The sequence below is a fragment of the Pipistrellus hanaki genome (genome assembly GCF_964339955.1).
Source record: "Pipistrellus hanaki genome assembly, chromosome: 18".
Classification (NCBI taxonomy): Eukaryota; Metazoa; Chordata; class Mammalia; order Chiroptera; family Vespertilionidae; genus Pipistrellus; species Pipistrellus hanaki.
The window spans coordinates 16,147,596-16,165,025 of NC_140520.1; the positions used below are offsets into that span (position 1 = coordinate 16,147,596).

General features: G+C 34.5%; 1 protein-coding gene across 7 annotated transcripts in view; it reads left to right on the forward strand.

The window, feature by feature from the left end:
* Positions 1 to 17,430, forward strand: part of SUCO (SUN domain containing ossification factor) — a 52,353-nt gene that overhangs the window by 21,567 nt on the left and 13,356 nt on the right. For 4 of the 7 annotated variants that reach the window (XR_014793297.1, XM_084865447.1, XM_084865448.1 and 1 more), the window contains exons 10-18: positions 794 to 901; positions 2,324 to 2,429; positions 4,363 to 4,383; positions 4,589 to 4,644; positions 5,089 to 5,180; positions 6,566 to 6,631; positions 12,049 to 12,117; positions 12,884 to 12,974; positions 15,928 to 17,091. Coding sequence is in view for 6 of the 7 variants with exons in the window: in XM_084865447.1 (XP_084721573.1) it covers positions 794 to 901; positions 2,324 to 2,429; positions 4,363 to 4,383; positions 4,589 to 4,644; positions 5,089 to 5,180; positions 6,566 to 6,631; positions 12,049 to 12,117; positions 12,884 to 12,974; positions 15,928 to 17,091 (1,773 nt within the window). In the remaining variant the exon portion in view is untranslated. The remainder of the gene's footprint in view (positions 1 to 793; positions 902 to 2,323; positions 2,430 to 4,362; positions 4,384 to 4,588; positions 4,645 to 5,088; positions 5,181 to 6,565; positions 6,632 to 12,048; positions 12,118 to 12,883; positions 12,975 to 15,927; positions 17,092 to 17,430) is intronic. The other 3 variants (XM_084865450.1, XM_084865451.1, XM_084865452.1) reach the window with 2 other exon arrangements.

The following is a 17,430-nucleotide window of genomic DNA, read 5'->3' on the forward strand; positions in this document are numbered from 1 at the left end:
CACACACACACACACACACACACACACATATATATATATATTTTTTTTAGAGGCCCAGTGCATGAATTCTTGCATGGGTGTGGTCTAGCCAGCCTGGCCAGGGCAAGGGGACATGGGCAGTTGGCCTGCCTGCTGGTCAAACTCCTGATTGAGGGGAAAATTTGCATATTAGCCTTTTATTATATAGGATATACACTGAGTGGCCAGATTATTATACATTCAGGGATCATAATAATCTGGCCACTCAGTGTATATGTCAAACTGCCCTAGACTAGTCAGTTTATACTATCACTAACTGTTCTTAATAAAGTAATTTCTTCTCCAAGAATGACCTTTCTCATTAAAGTACTCTTTAAAAAAATATTATGCATAAAATCAAGATCTGTTTATTTGTAGTCTCCCCTCCCTGACTAAAGATACTCTTGGGCAGGGGTCCTCAAACTTTTTAAAGTGGGGGCCAGATCACGGTCCCTCAGAGAGCTGGAGGGCCGGACTATATGAACTACTAATTCCTACTGTAACACCTCGGCTGCGCTCACTGCCCAAAAAACCTGGCGGGCCGGATCAGACTCCTCTGCGGGCCGCATGTGGCCCGAGGGCCGCAGTTTGAAGACCCCTGCTCTTGGGAAATATCAGTGTTCCCTTATAGATAACTAAGGCTGCAAATCCTTCTTCCTTTTTAAACAAGTCAGTTTATGAACATCTGGTTTTTGCAAACTATTAATGTAACGTTTAATATGAACTATTGTTTTAATTGGTTTATCTAAATTGTCTTGTGTTTTTCTTTTTGAAGGTTTGTTATTGAACTTTGTGAACCAATTCAAGTAAAGCAGTTTGACATTGCAAATTATGAATTATTTTCTTCTACCCCTAAAGACTTTCTGGTTTCTATCAGTGACAGGTAAATTCTAAAGTTGGTTTCTATAAAATTTATGCTGGATCTCTAGAATAAATTTTTTTAACTTGATCACTTTTAAATTTTTTAATTATTTTATGTTTTATATTAATGTATTAATTTATAGGACCAGAAATAATAATACTGTAGTGTAGGCACTTAAGTAGTTTACTTTCATTAACCTATATAGTGCTTCTAGCAACCATATATTTATTATTGCCTTCTAAGATGAGGTCTTTTGAATGTTCTTAAAAAATAAGTAATTTATATTATAGGTATATTTTTGTTAAAGTATATTTTGAAACTTTTTTGTTGGTCTGTATGATCATAAAAGAAAAACTAAACATAATTTATAAGGAATTTGGTTAAGAGCCACAATTCTTTCAATCAAAGTTAACTATTCATTAACATGTTATATATTTCTTCATGTTTTCTATGTATTTATTTACTAATCCTACAAGTAAATTCAGTTTTTACTGCTTACATCCTAAGAATATTCTTTTGTCTTTTAAACAGATTATTTTAAATGAGTACTTAATATTTTCTCCCCAATGAAAGAGTTTATTCATCTATAAATACTTTTTGAGTGCCAACAATGTGCCACGTAGGATGCTGTTATTTATTTAACCTTCCTTCTGTTATTGATCATGAAGGGTTTTCCATGGTATTTCTTCCCCACCGCACACTGAGCATTGCATATTTTTAAAATAAATCTTCAAAACCTCTTGAGAATTCCATCCATTTTTTTCCTCCACCAATCTTGCTCAGATCACTTTTCTCTAAGCTGAAAATATTTATAATGTCACATGGCCATATTAGCTTTGACAGTGTGTGTGTGTGTGTGTGTGTGTGTGTGTGTGTGTATTTTGTTTTGTTTTTGTGATGATAGAGCACATGCTATAATAATAAATAATTATTTTGGTTTTTTTATATTAGATTTCCTTTTCAAGATGGTATAGCAATGTTAGGTTTGTGAAATGCAAATATGATTTTAAAAGGTCTCTTCTTTTTCCCTGCCCATCAGTATTTTTATTGGTACTTTATTTCATCACTTACTGGTCAGCACAGGAAGAGTAGCACCTTCTTCCACAACAACCTGGCTACTTCCCACTTTATAATCTCCAGTTTACTTGAAAGCCCTCTCAAGAAGCAATCCCGATCCCATTTTCATCTTCTTGTCTTCCCTTCTGTTTGATAATGGTGTGATTTTTCAAAATGTTCTTGCTACATGTAAAGGAACCTGTTAGGGTTTTGGTTGGAAAAGAAAATGTATGTATTCCACTCAATAATTAACTCATATTTAAACTATATTAAATCACTATGTTCACCTGGAGAGGAAAAAAAGTATTAATGATATATTTTGAAGATGTGATGGGACTCTCAATATGTATTTCATGATTTTTTACAAAGAATATTTCTATTTTCTAGGTATCCCACAAATAAGTGGATTAAACTAGGGACTTTCCATGGTAGAGATGAGAGGAACGTCCAGAGTTTCCCTTTAGATGAACAGATGTATGCAAAATATGTGAAGGTAATGTTTACACTTATGGGACTGTGTTCCAGAAGGAAAACATACCTATTTCTCAGACTTTATAACCTCACTACCCCTGCTTAGAAATCAGAAAAATTAAGTGGAAATTTACTGAAATATAACGTTTAATAAAATAACTTTTTACTTGGATACATTATTTTCTGAGACAAATAGTAATATATTTATTCCTTGAAACAAATAGTAATATATTGCTTTTGGTGTTACTGGAAACCTAGGCCAGTTTTTTTGATATTTGTGGCTCTGATGAAATCCCAGATTATAATTTTAATTTTCTTGAGTCTTCATATAAAAGCTCATCTTCACAGTGTCATATTTCTCATTTCAGAACCTGTATCAGTGTTAGTCACTGAAGTTTTTAAGCAGGTCTGAATTCTTATTAAATGTGATTTTTAAGTCATTTCAACTTTACTATCCAGTTTGTTGTTGTTGTTGTTATATATTTTGCCTTTTATGTTCAAGTAAAATATTCTGTGTCCAAATACTCATTTCAAATAAAGTCAACTTTTAAATGTTTTTGTTTAGTATCCCGCTGCTTTCTTCACCAATAAATCAAGTAGAATTATCACTTTTGAATTGATTTAGGCTAAATAAGGGAATTTTCTACTCTTTCCTCCCTCCCTTTTTTCTTTACAATAATAGCCATATTTTAAAGTACCACTGTGTCCATACTATGACCTGAAATGACAGCAGCTCTAATTTCTCCCTTTTATTCCTTAAATGTGGAAACTTATAGTTACTAATTATCTTGTGGGATTTTACTGTCTGTGTCTTGTTAAGCATATATTAAATTGGCTTCTATAAGTGGGTAAACTTGTAGTATTCTTACTCTCAGTATAAACATGCTAAATTCTATTTTTAAAATAGCTGATAATCTCAGAAAAATGAAGGTACATTTTCAGCTCCTTTGAAAATGAATACTGAAAAAATTGTTTAATGGCCTTATTATATTAGTATAGTTTCTACACTGTGATGAGGGAAAGCATTAGCAGGTGATACAGTTGTATTTAATTTTATAATTCATACAGTTCACATGTTATGAAATAATTCTGAGAATCCTTCTTTATACCATCTACTTTGTTAATAATAAAACAGCATTTTCTTGTAGCATAAAAATATGCCAGAAAAATGTCCCTACCTCGTTTCTTTGATGGCCGGAGACTATAGAGCATTTTGACAGTTTCTAAAAAGTCCTTTTCAGTAGAATTATGTCTAAAACCAAAAAAAAAAAAAAAAGAAGTGTCATATAAATTTACCTTGATTTTTCATATCCCAAAAGAACTAAACCCAAATCTACAAACTACTGTTTAGTATCTTATATTTTTAAAGTGGCTTGATATATATATCTTCTATTAAAGTTATGCCTGCATTATCATAGTATACCAAAAATTCATGCTACCCCTAAAACAATTTATATACAATACTGTAAAATAATAAATATTTCATTTTATGCTAGTTAATCTTTTTTCAATATGTATGTACATATACATGTATATCAACATGTGTATTAGTATATAAATGCATATGTAGGTGTGTGTGTGTATATATATATATATATATAATGCATAACAATATTTAAGGTAATATAAGCCACAGGTTGTTTCTAGAGATTTTTTACATTTTGAAAGCTTTCTTAACTGAGAAATAAAAAGCAGCAATGAATTTTAAATGAATAGCCTTAAAGTTAATTTATTTCATCACAGTGAGATTATACTTTTTAGTTGTGATGATAAAAATTTAAATAATTGCTTTGGTTTTTATAAAGAATTAAGGGTACTACAATTTTATCCATCAAAGTACATTGCTTTCTATACTTTAATTGTGCAATAAAATTTACAAATATTAAATGTTGCTTGTGGCATGTTATCCAGACTTTGGAACTGATTTCTTTTTCTTTTCCTTTCTCTTGCTTCAGATGTTCATCAAGTACATAAAGGTTAGCAACCTTCTCTTTTGCAATATTGGATAATAGGGCATGGCATACTACTGCATGGCAAAAAACACACAAACCTTTACAAGTGATGATTTTGGGGAAGTGAGAACTTTACTTTTAGAAGTGTTAGAAATGAAAATCTGAGTACATTCTTGGATAATCTCAGAGCATGGTGTTAACTTCCCATTTCATTTGCTTTTATTCTTAGGTGGAGTTGGTATCCCATTTTGGATCAGAGCACTTTTGTCCATTAAGCCTTATAAGGTAACATAGAACAAAATACATTATTGAGTGATTTATAAATAAAAAGATACACAAAAATCCCAGTATGTTTAAAGTGAAGTAATTTGCTGTTCTGTGAAGTTAATACCACGGAATTATAAGCTCCTACACCGTTTTTGCTCTTGAATACATTTTAAGAAAATGTCAAAATTTCCTCTGTTAAGTAAAAATAACCATCATTTTATGTGTTGGGTTTAGATTACTTGCTATCACAGTAATACAGAAGACATTTTAGACTAATATCAGAACTTGGTCATTATATTTGTAAATGCCTTAAATAGATCAATTTTACACCAACAGTGGCTGACTACAGTATAAGGAATAGTCATTTTGAAGTCCAAAAGCTAATGGCCCTCATTTATTGTGAAGAGATAACCCTTAACTTCATTTTGTTTTGAGACTCTTTAATGAAGTTATTGTTAATAGGGTATTTGGCACTAGCATGGTGGAAGAATATGAAGAGATTGCTGATTCCCAGTATCAGTCAGAACGGCAAGAATTATTTGATGAGGAGTATGGTAAGTGACTATTATGTATATACTTGAGGCCCAGTGCACGAAATTCATGCAGGGGTGGGGTGGGGCTGGGCGGAGTGGTCCCTTCAGCCTGCTTAGGTATGTTGTTTTTAACCTTAACTAATTTTTCCTTAAACCTATTTTCTAAAACAAATTCTACTTTGTAACTTGTTTTGTCTTCCAAACTTATCACTCAATATTTGTAATTGGAGCTCCTTCCATAATATCTGTGCTATAAATTATGATTCTTTCTCTATGCCAGGCCCAAACCTATTAAACTCATAAGATAACTGAAATAGTAGAATTGAGCATTAATTCCTTTAATTTGCACATTGAAGCCTGAGACTTTGAAAAATACTTGTGAGACTGAAGGGTTAGGATGGTTTATGACACTCTCCATTTCTACTTTATCAAGTCCTACATAGTTTTAAAATCTCTCTTTTTTTTTTTTTTAATATATTTTATTGATTTTTCACAGAGAGGAAGAGAGAGGGATAGAGAGCTAGAAAAATCAATGAGAGAGATACATCGACCAGTTGCCTTCTGCGGATGTGCCAGCAACCAATGTACATGCCCTTGACCAGAATCGAACCTGGGACCTTTCAGTCCACAGACCGACGTTCTATTCACTGAGCCAAACCAGTTTCTTAAAATCTCTTAAACCATAATCTGAACAATCTAAATTTTCCTTTCAGTGTTACTATAATGAAATGAAGACATTGCAAGGGGTTTGTAAAGTACATTGAAAACTTGAATAAAAAGTCCTATATAGGCTGATTAAAATTTTGTTAATCAGTAGAATTACTTTCCTTGGTTTATATCTATTGGATAAGTGACTTCTGAATCTCATTTTATTTTTGTCAACATATTTTAGATGTATAATGAATATCTATACTAATAAAAGGGTAATATGCTAATCAGGGTGAACGTCTTCCAGACGTCCATCCAGACAAAGCCACAGTGGCTGCAAGGGCCTAGGCTAGTGCCACTCGGAGGAGGTGCGTGCGACCGCCAGTCCAGTGGTCCCTTCCCCAGCCTGCCTGTGGTTGGGGGGCAGGGCCAGCACTAAGAAGCAAGGGCTGAGGGCCTGCAGCTTTGGTGGCCGGCAGTGGCAGCAGCAGCGAGGTGATGGGGGCAGCGCCTTCTCTTCATCATCTCGGTCTCCTCCGGCAGAGGAGGACATCCTCTGAGGGCTCCTGGATTATGAGAGGGGGCAGGCCAGGCTGAGGGACCCCTTCCCCTACCCTGCGCATGAATTTTGTGCACCGGGCCTCTAGTTTACTATAAAATTTGTGTTAAATGCCAGCTGACTTTGACATAATCTGAGCTGTTAAACATGTTATGGAGATAGTTCTCAGTGTAAGTACCTTCATTGTCTCTCTAAACAGATTATCCATTGGATTATAATACTGGGGAGGATAAAGCCTCAAAAAACATTCTTGGTTCCGCTACAAGTAAGTATCTTGGGGGTTTTTCCAGTCACTGTTAAAGTGTTTAACTTTTTCTACCTGACATATGTGGTCATTTTGTTGTGGTGTAGTTTAGGAGGCTCATCATCCAAATGTTCAACTTTGAATTAACTTAGATACTGATTTTTAAAAGATAGTTCTATGGAAATAAAATTGAAAGGATGGATGAAAAGAAAGAGGAAAGAAAGAGGAGAGGTAAAAACACAAGCATAAAATTAATTCTACTTTTTTTTTTTTTTTAATTAGTTCTACTCTTAATTAAGTGTTCATAATATTAGGCAAATTCCTTACTGCGAGGAATGGAGTATGAATTCATTTAGGGACAGACTTTAAAGAGCTCCCAGACCTTATGAGTAGGAGCAGCTAAGTAACCATACTGGATGGGAAAGGAATTTGAATTGTAATTTCAGAGGTCGTTACCGATCAGTGAAATCCTACCAAGGAACGATTCTTTCATCTGTGGATATGACTAGTTTCCTATTTAAATATAAATGCTGTTCAATAATAATAATAATAATAATTCCCAAGGAATAACAATAATAATAATATTAATACATGCACTCTTTGAAAACTAAAGAAACAGTGCCTATGATTAGTGGCTTTGTTCTTGTCATTCCAACCAACTATGTGAACCTAATGGTAGGTTAGCTAAGGAGACTTCTGGAAAAAACTGTTACTGACACTTTGTTTTTACTATTAGAATGTGGGTAGGTATATTTTAATGTTTGTTATTTTTTATTCCTGAAGAATATAAAAATTACTAGGAGAAGCTTCCTTTTTATTTGGAGATTAATTTAGAAGATCTTAGTAAAATAGATTAACTGCTTTGCTTTTTCCTTGTTTTTAGTGAGTTAAATTGCTTGAGTTCCAGTCTCACAGCCTATTGACTATAGCTCTTTTAGATACTCACCCATAGTACATATACTAAGCATATGTATCTAAGCCACAGTATGTGGAATTGAGTCATTTCTTTTATTTTCTCCTTCCTGTCTTACTCTTTATATAGACCTGGGTAAATTTATATTTTAGTCCTCACCCAAGGATATGTTACTGATATTTATTTAATTTTTAAATTTCTTTATTGACTAAGATATCACATATTTGTCCTCAACCCCTCATTCCAATCCCTCACCCCTCCCCACTCATGCTCCCACCCCCTTATTGTCCTTGACCACTGGTTAGGCTTATATGTATGCACACAAGTCCTTTGGTTGATCTCTCCCTTTTATACCCACCCTCCCTTTGAGGTCCACCTGTCTGACCCATGGCTCCTTATGTCTGGGTCTGTGTTACTGATATTTAGAGAGAAAGAAAGGGAGAGAGAAAGAGAGAGAGATAAACATTGATATGAGAACTATTGATCGGTTGCCTCCCATATGTGCCCTGACTGAGGATCAAACCCGCAACCTTTTTGGTATACATGATGCTGTTTTGCCTACCTGGTTATTAATATTAATTTTGATGTTCTTAAATATGTATTTAAAAATTCTATGTTATGTAATGCTCTTCATAGTTCAGTGTTGCTGAATTAGCTGTGAGGAAGCATCATTATTTTATAGAGTCAGAAAATAGGTTACTGGAAAGAAGGGAGCCTCTTAGGGAAATAATGCCTTAACTATAATTTTAGATAAAGAAAATCCCATTGGTATTTTTGGTTTCTTTTTCTATCTTCATATAGGATTAACGCATGGATACCACTAAAACCTAGTTAGTTTAGTGGGGGTTTTTCCCTATTTGTAATTACTACCCTGACCAATGTATTGTGTTAATTAATTAGATACAGAATCTGTTTTAGATCCTACATTTTGGATTTTTCTCTTTGAAGGTGTATTTTCTAATAACGTATCACTTATTTTTTCTTTTTATGGCTCTTGAAGGGCAGTTCATGTATCTTCCAGGGTTCCAGGTGTTGGAGAATTTGTATAGTGAGACTAGATGGGTGGGAGGATGTCAGCTGCCTAGGAAAAGGGGTTTTAAAAGATCTCCATCTCCTGAAGTTTCAGAAGGAGATAGGCATCAGGAGCTGAGTTATCATAAAGCTGGTAGGTGTGACCTAACACTGCTGCCTTCCTATGCCTGTGTCCCAGTTTTCTCTGAAGAGTCTGGGACTGTGTTTGCGTCTGAGCTAGGTACCGCCTCCAAGATGGCATAACTTTAAGGAGTAAATAACCGAGACTCTGGCACTAGAATGTCCAAGTTTGACTACAATTATCACCACATTCTAAATTAGCTCAGTTGACTGACTTTGAACCTAATTTATTGCTGGTATTTACATAGCATCTCCTAAACAATTCTGTGTCTTTAATCTTCATAGAAACTCCAGTAGACATAGGTAATATATCACCAGAGTGTGTTGCTTCTGATGGGACTTGGTTATCAAAAAACATGCATCCTGCATATTTAGAAATTCTTGATATTTTATAGTTTACTTATGCCAAAAAGGAAGAAATTACTTAGAATGGGTTCTTGGCTGTGTATGTATGTTTGTGCTAGTTCTGGCAACTCTTCACCTGATCCTTTCAATTACATTATTGAATCAGAATATTTACATATTTTACATCAATAAGAATTTTTCATATCACTCTGCTTTCTTTGTGCATTGTCCCATTGATTTTCCATAGGAAGTGCTCTATGTTGATCTTGCAAGTATCTCTTTCCTCCTCAGTATGGCCTGTCTTTTGTTAGAATTACAGATCTGCTGAAGGCCAGGTTTCTGTGTGTTTGTTTAAGACAAAGTATAGTTTTTGTCATAAGTCAAAGTATTTTTTATGATTGTATATGCTTAAAGTCCCAGAAGGAAGAGAGAGCGAAGCACGGTGCAAAAGTGTATTAATGCACACAGGAAGAAGTAGACTTTTTGTTGGTTTGTATTGTTCTATTGTAGCATAGGTAGTCTGTCTTGTGTGTAATAAAGAGCTGTTGCTGTGCTGGTCACTGAGTACAACATACTGATATTTGGTTCCTAGGAGGATTTAATTCTTAAAGGGAAGATAAGGATGAATAGTTGCCTAACTCAAAGATAAGGGGGTGAGCTAATCCAGGAGAAATTAGGGACAGGTATCTAACTTGGCACTATCTTTCAGATTATTACCTTTGCCTATACTGAAGGCTTTTTAGTGGCCTTGATGACCATCATGGCTGGCTTGTCATGTGTTTGGGTCCAGATTGAGAAAGGTTAGAGTAGAATATTCATAAAGCTGCTTTCTCTTAAAAGACAAAAATAAAAGACTACGTTTGGCGGTGTTCTCTGAACATAGCAAAACTAGTTCTTGTAGGTTAGATGGGTTAAGAAAGTATAAATTTGCTAAATTTTGCTTCTGTTAACTTAAGTGGCCCCTGAAATTATGATAAATAATATTTTAAAGTGAAAGATAGTATAAATCTTTACTGTATATGTTAGCATTAAAATTTAGCTTAAAATATTCTCTAAAGCTACTTTTTCTTTTCTTAAATTGTATATAATAAAAAAAGGCTAGTATACAAATTGACCAAACAGCCAATGACCAGTTGCTATGGCACACACTAACCACCAGGGGGCAGATGCTCAATGCAGGCGCTGTCCCCTGGTGGTCAGTGCACTTTCACATGGGGAGTGTCGTGGAGCCACTAAGCTGTCAGTCGGACATCCCCCAAAGGCTCCCGTCTGCAAAAGGCTGCAGGCCAGGCTGAGGGGAACTCTCCCTCCCCCAGTGCACGAATGTTGTGCACCAGGCCTAGTTCTTTGATAATAAATGCCCCCAAATTTGAAATCAGAGGTAAGAATTGCTCTTGGAAACCCAAGAGACTAGAGCATAGATTTGATTCCACCATTGACTGAGCTGCAGCTAGCAGGCTAAGTAGAAGAGTCCATACTGCTCTTGCACTATTGGTTGACGTTAAAAGTGGGTTTATGAGGAAATAACATTTTTCATTGCTACTTCATCTTGGTTTGTGAGGATATACAGAGTTTCCATTCCTATTTTTATCTCATGCTGAGGGATTTCCTTAGTTCTCAGAAGTAAGGCTGTTTCTCTGTTTACCAGTTTGCCAGGCCAATGGTCAAGGTTGACCTATATAATCTTAGATATTCAAAAAGGAAATACAAAGCTTTTGTGTGTCATACTAATAATGATTGGAAACAGTAGCCCTGCTTTGTTGTCTTTCAGACTGTAGAATCATATTTATGTAAAGATCAAAGTTAATAACTACTGGTTATAGCTCTTGAAGGAGTCTAGAGTCTCCCACTGCTCCTACCATAAAGCGCACATTTACAGGATCAACTTCAGGTGACAGTTCCCAGCCTTCTTGATTGGCTCCTTTTCCTCCTACATCCTTTCCAACTCTTCACATAAGTGGTTTTCATGGAAAGAGTGATAAAAACCCTGTGGATCTCTCTAGGAATCCTAAGGAGACTAAGATGGAATACTGCTGAGTCTTAATATGTAGCCCATTCCAGATCTTAGTATTTTAATAGGAGAAATACCTGATACTGACGAATTAATTTCTAGTGGCATGTCAGAAGTTAGATTGGGGATAGAAATTAATGTCCTTGGAAGTTCCATCATATGATAGGAGGAAGCCAACTCTTTGTCGAGTTCTGCTGTTTTGTGCTCCTCACGAACCTTCAGCTATTTAAATAGCTATGAAGGTTGGCACCACTGTACTCTTTATCCAAACATCCTCTTTGGAAAGAGGCAGGCAGAATGAGCAAATACGTAGATTGCTCTACATCCAACAATTGCAGTTTTATGTCTTTTAATGAATCTGCCTATGCTCATACTCCCCAGTTCACAAAAGACTTTGTGTGATTACTGTCCATAAAACTGGCAAAAGTTATCAAAGAAAGTTGATTCTATGCAGTATTAGTTTGGGGTTTAATCACATTACCAATAGATAGTATATGTTTATAGTTGAAAATAAAATATTTCTGTTGCCCTTTGGATAATCTTTTTATTTTATTTATTTTTACCTATGATAATCACCTGTTTAGGAAAAACTTGTTTCCTCAAGTTTTTTGGCTTTTGAACTGTAGAACGTCCTCAAAGAAAAACAGGCTTTTCTGTAAAATACGAATTTGGTTGTCACATTTCTTCCCTGTCTATATGTTGAATTAAACTTGAGTTTTGTAAGGCTGAAGACAGTGTTTTGGTAAAAAGTTTGGGGAAGTTTTTTTGTTTTGTTTTTTTTAAATATAGTTAACTTTTAAAATCCTTCTGAACATAACAATTCAGATTTATGCTTTATACTTTTTGGCTGAAGTTTGTGTCCTATATTGGACTTACATAGTAAGGTGAATAAAAAAGTAATTAGTCCAAAAAAAATGGAAAAAGACCATTACAAATGGTTCTTTGATGATTTGATATTAAGTCATATGAGAATATTTAGGTGTATTGGTATTTCTTTCTGATTGAATTTTGTTTTAGATGCCATTCTAAATATGGTGAATATTGCCGCTAATATTCTTGGAGCAAAAACTGAAGACCTGACAGAAGGTACCTAATACTTTTATGGGTCTTTGAAAATATCTGATAATCGAGGGAAAATTCCTAATTAGGAAAATTACTTAATAAGCCAAGCAGTTTGATTTTTCATTTAGAGATATAGAAATGATCCAAAGGAACCTATCAGTCTTCTGTTATTCATTGTTTATTTCAGTTGCACAAATTCTCTTTTATAATAGGATCCTGTCTTTATAAAATTCATAAATTTGTTTTTTGATTCTCCCTTGCTATAGAAGTAAAGTGATCTTATCTCTTTCCTGAGCTTTGATGCCCTAATGGTACTTTACGTATGCTTCATTTAGCAAATAGCTACTCAGTTTAGAAAGCAATCCCTCCAACCCTTTACAGAATGCCAAATAAGAGTGTTATTAACAAGGAGAAATAATCTTGCCCTTTAAAAACAACTTAGTTCCAAGAACAAACTTAAAACTACCTATTTATTTCTTTTCATTCTCTTTAGAAACTCTTTCAGATGTCTAGAAGGCATACTAATCATGTGAGATTACACGGAAGTTGCTCATCCTATTCGCTTTAGTTACCTGAGAAGCTGAGAAAGAATACACATTATTTGTGGTTGTGACCTTGTACAATCATTTCTTTCTAAAATAACATGGATCAAAATAGTCTACAGTAGCAAACCTATTTGACTTTTTTCTTCTGTCCTGAGAAATTAAAGATCTTTATTTGTTGTAGTGAAATATTTTCTTGGTATAGCTTTTAAAAATTAAACTCAACTTGGGCATCTTTCTTACAATAGGAAATAAAAGTATATCTGAGAATGCCACTGCTGCAGCTGCACCCAAAATGCCTGAATCCACTCCTGTTTCAACTCCTGTTTCTTCATCTGAGTAAGTTACATCGTGATATTCGAGTTCTCTTAAAATATAGGACCAAGTCTATAGTATATAAAAAGTACTTGTGATTTGTGAGTGAAATGATTATTTTATATAGAAACTTTCAAATCCTGGGGCAGAAATGCTACAGCGACTTAAAACATCTTTGAGTTGCTTTTGGGGTACTAGGAATACACTTTACTCCAGACCAGCTATTTATTGTTTTGGTATTATGTATTACTTTTATTATTCACAATATTGAATTTTTTCCTTATTGCAAATAATTGACATAAGTCTACAACATAAGTTTGAAGATAGATTTCAAAGGCCTGTTTTTATTAAGTTCAAATTTAAAAGCATTGATTAAGTATCTGTGCTATGTCTAGAAAACTATGAAGGATACCTGAAATACCTAGAGCAGTGACTCCTAAATATGTGTTCATCACACAGCAAACCTTTGCAGTGTTTACTTTCTCAAATAGAATGATGTAGGTCTTTTCCAGGCTATAGTGGGGCACTTTGGGCAGGGATGTATGTATGTATGTAATTAACATGTGTGTATATAACATATAAAAATTATTTATTTGTCTTTTTTTTTTTATCAGAGATGATTAAAGTGTTTGGCACTTCTTATGTATAACAAATAAGCTATAATGACTTCGATAATTGGATATACTCTCTGTAAAACTTTGAAAGGCCATTTTTTCCCTCCCAGAGATAGATACTCTAAGAGAATAAGATGTTTGAACATGAAATAATTCAAGGTATATATGTATGATGCACACATTGGGTATGCTTGGAGTTGTAATTCTTAAATACTATATAGTTCAAAAATAAGATTTTTGTGCTTTGAAGGGCATATGACAAATTTGTATTTTCCTGTGTTAATTTTTTAAAAAAATCCTTACACAAGGATATTTTCTCATTGATTTTTAGAGAGAGGGAAAGACAAGGTGAGAAACACATCAATTGGTTGCCTCCTGCGTGGGCCCCAACCAGAGCCCAGGCTGGGGAGGAGCCGAAGTACTTGCCCTTGACTGGAATCAAACTCAGGACCCTTTGGTCCACAGTCTGATACTCTTTCCACTGAGCCAAATCAGCTAGGGCCCTGTGTTAACTCTTAAAGGACTAAAGATATCTATTGGATGATTAGAGAGAAAATACCATGTTATGTGTCATTCCTAGGAGTTCCTAAGAAATCTGTTTGGGATAGAGACGTTCTTGGTGTTTCTAATTATGTAGAGTTGTGATTGCTAATTTTGATTTTGTAACTAGTCTTTTTCATTTAAGAAAACATGGTATGCCTTATTTTTCAAAACTAAATGAAACTAATTTCATTATATATATACCCACACATATTCATATATGCTCACCCCCAAATATACAGGAGTATTTGTTGGAAGATCAGACTACTGTGACATATATTAGAGTTTGTTTTTTAAATACATATTTTTGCATAATTGTATTATTTCTTGAAGTTTTCGTCATGGATGTTTGTCTTAATTTTTTTATGATTATGTGACAGTCATCTGATGAAAATAAAAGAATTCATGATAGGATGTCATGGTTATTATGAAAAGATGACTTTTCTTTTCCCAAGTTTTAAGTAAAGCTCTGAATAGGATGTACATAGATGCTATATATAACTTAATTTTTACCAAATTCCATTTAATTTTTCTCCCCCTCCTTCAGACATTGTTCTATTTTACTGTCATAATTTCTTTGATAGATAATAAATGATATACCACCTGCATGTATAAGAAATGTTAGTATATATAGTATCTATATAATTTATTTAGAGAAGCATAGCCTATCTATGGTTTAGTTCTGGTTCATTTACTGTTTTACTGTCAGTAAAATAAAAGTATAGCTTTTAGATATTATTTAATTTATTCTTATCTTTGCTATTGAAATATGAGTCTTTATTTGAAGACATTTCCTGGCATTTTTAGTAATTTTTTAGAGGAGGGAAATTTGTATATGCAGGTGTTTTTTTGTTTTTTCTTTTTCTTTTTTAACTCAAATTAGCTTTATAGTAGGTCCTTGGGTTATTTTGGAGATCCATTCCTACAGCGCAACATAAAGTAATTTTTGCCATCAGAACCCACCTACATAAGCACCTCTGTCACTCACATGGAGCCACATAAACAGCAGTCATGAAGTGAAACAGTAAAAAAATTTAAAAGAATATAACAATTCCTGACCTTTACCTGTGGTAAATAAAATAAATAATAAAAAACATAAGGCACATATGTATATACGTCAAAATGACAGAACTTTTTCTAAATATAAATAAATGGGAGATGGCGATGTAACCACGAAACAACGTACGGAGAGTCCAACGTAACTCGAGGACTACCTGTATTTTTTCAGATTGTATCTTTTGTGTAATATGGGCCTCGCCCAGAAATGTATTCTCTTTATCTTGGAAAGAACCACAAGCATTATAATTTATAGCACTTGTCCACTAACTTTATCCCTCATACTCTCCTGCCCTATACACACTCTCCAGAGCTCAAGGATAGGATTGAGTTAGTGGCACTACTAGTTTATTATCACTAGGATTTTTACTAAAGTGGTTAAGTTTTTGGTTTTACATAACAGAACATTAGCCAGATGGTATTAAGATTATTTTGGGAAGACGGGGATATGTTTCTTTTCCCTAAAGCATGTAACTGTGTATGTATGTGATGCCACATTGGAATTCCTCAAACCATCCACAGAAAATGTGATTTGAGTCATCCGTCTGGTCACTTGATAAATGGTCTTTCTCTTACTATTTCTGAATAATAATTTGCTTTTATAATGAAAATTATTTGACAGGGAAAGAGCCATCCGAAAGAAAAATTGAATTTCATCTGTATTTATAGTCTTCCTTTTATCTTATGTATGATACTTTTTCCTTAAACAGAATTTTAACTTTAGATTTTTAATTAAAGTGATTTATAATTATGATATATATTTCTAGGATTATAAACACTGAAGAACAGAGACATGACACAGAGGCATCATCACCACATACTACAAAAGAGAGCCCCATTGTACAGTTAGTTCAAGAGGACGAAGAGGAGGCAAGTCCATCTACAGTGACCCTTCTGGGAAGCGGAGAACAGGAGGATGAATCATCACCCTGGTTTGAGGCAGAGACACAAATATTTTGCAGTGAACTGACTACAATTTGTTGCATTTCTAGTTTTACAGAATACATTTATAAATGGTGCTCAGTTAGAGTTGCTCTTTATCGACAGCGCAGCAGAACTGCTGTGAGTGAAGGAAAAGATGATCTTGTGTTAGCTCAACCATCAATACCACTCCCTGCAGAATCAGTAGATGTTTCGGAATTACAGCCTCCAGATGGAGAATTGGACAGTAAGAATAAAGAAAAGGAAGCTGAAACTGTTGATCTAGGTGACTTAAGTAGTATGCACCAAGGTGATTTGATAAATCACACTGGAGATATAATTGAACTTGAACCGAGCCGTCCACAAACTCTTTCTCAGTCTCTTCAGTTAGATGTTACTCTAGAAATCAATTCATTATCTAAAATAGAAGTATCTGAGCCTATTAAATATGAAGCAGGACACACACCTTCACAAGTGATTCCCCAGGATAGTTCTGCTGAGGTTGATAATGCAATAGAAAAGAAGTCAGAGAGTTTTCGTTCTACAGAGAAGCCAACTGTGATGATCTATGAAACTAAACTTAGTGAAGTAATAGATAAGACTGTAAAAGAAGACACAAACTCCATGCAAATTATTACAAAGCCATCTGAAACAGTAGTGCCACCTATAAACACAGCTGCCATGCCAGAGAGTGAAGATGGGGAAGCCAAAATGAACATAGCTGACACACCAAAGCAAATGTTGACTCCTATTGTGGAATCATCTTCCTTACCTGAAGTGAAAGAGGAAGAACAGTCTCCAGAAGAAGCCCTTTTAAGAGGGTTACAGAGGACAGCTACGGATTTTTATGCTGAATTGCAAAATTCTACAGATCTAGGATATGCTAATGGAAATCTTGTGCATGGATCAAACCAAAAGGAGTCAGTATTCATGAGACTTAATAATCGTATTAAAGCCTTAGAAGTTAACATGTCTCTCAGTGGTCGCTATTTGGAGGAGCTTAGCCAAAGGTAATCTTTATTATGAATTAGCATAATCCACTTTGCACAGTGAGTTAAGTAGCGAAATGTGATCTTGACTAGAGAGGATTTCATTATCTCCTGATATAATACTACCCTGTTTCCCCGAAAATAAGACAGTGTCTTATATTAATTTTTGCTCCCAAAGATGCGCTGCATCTTATTTTCAGGGGATGTCTTATTTTTCCATGCGCTAGGTCTTATTTTCGGGGAAACACGGTAGTAAACACCATTTTAGCTGGAGAGAGAAAGTTACTTAGATATTGATGGGTGATTTCAAGGATTTACTTTCTGAGGAGTCCAAAGTGACATAACACCTTGATTATTAGG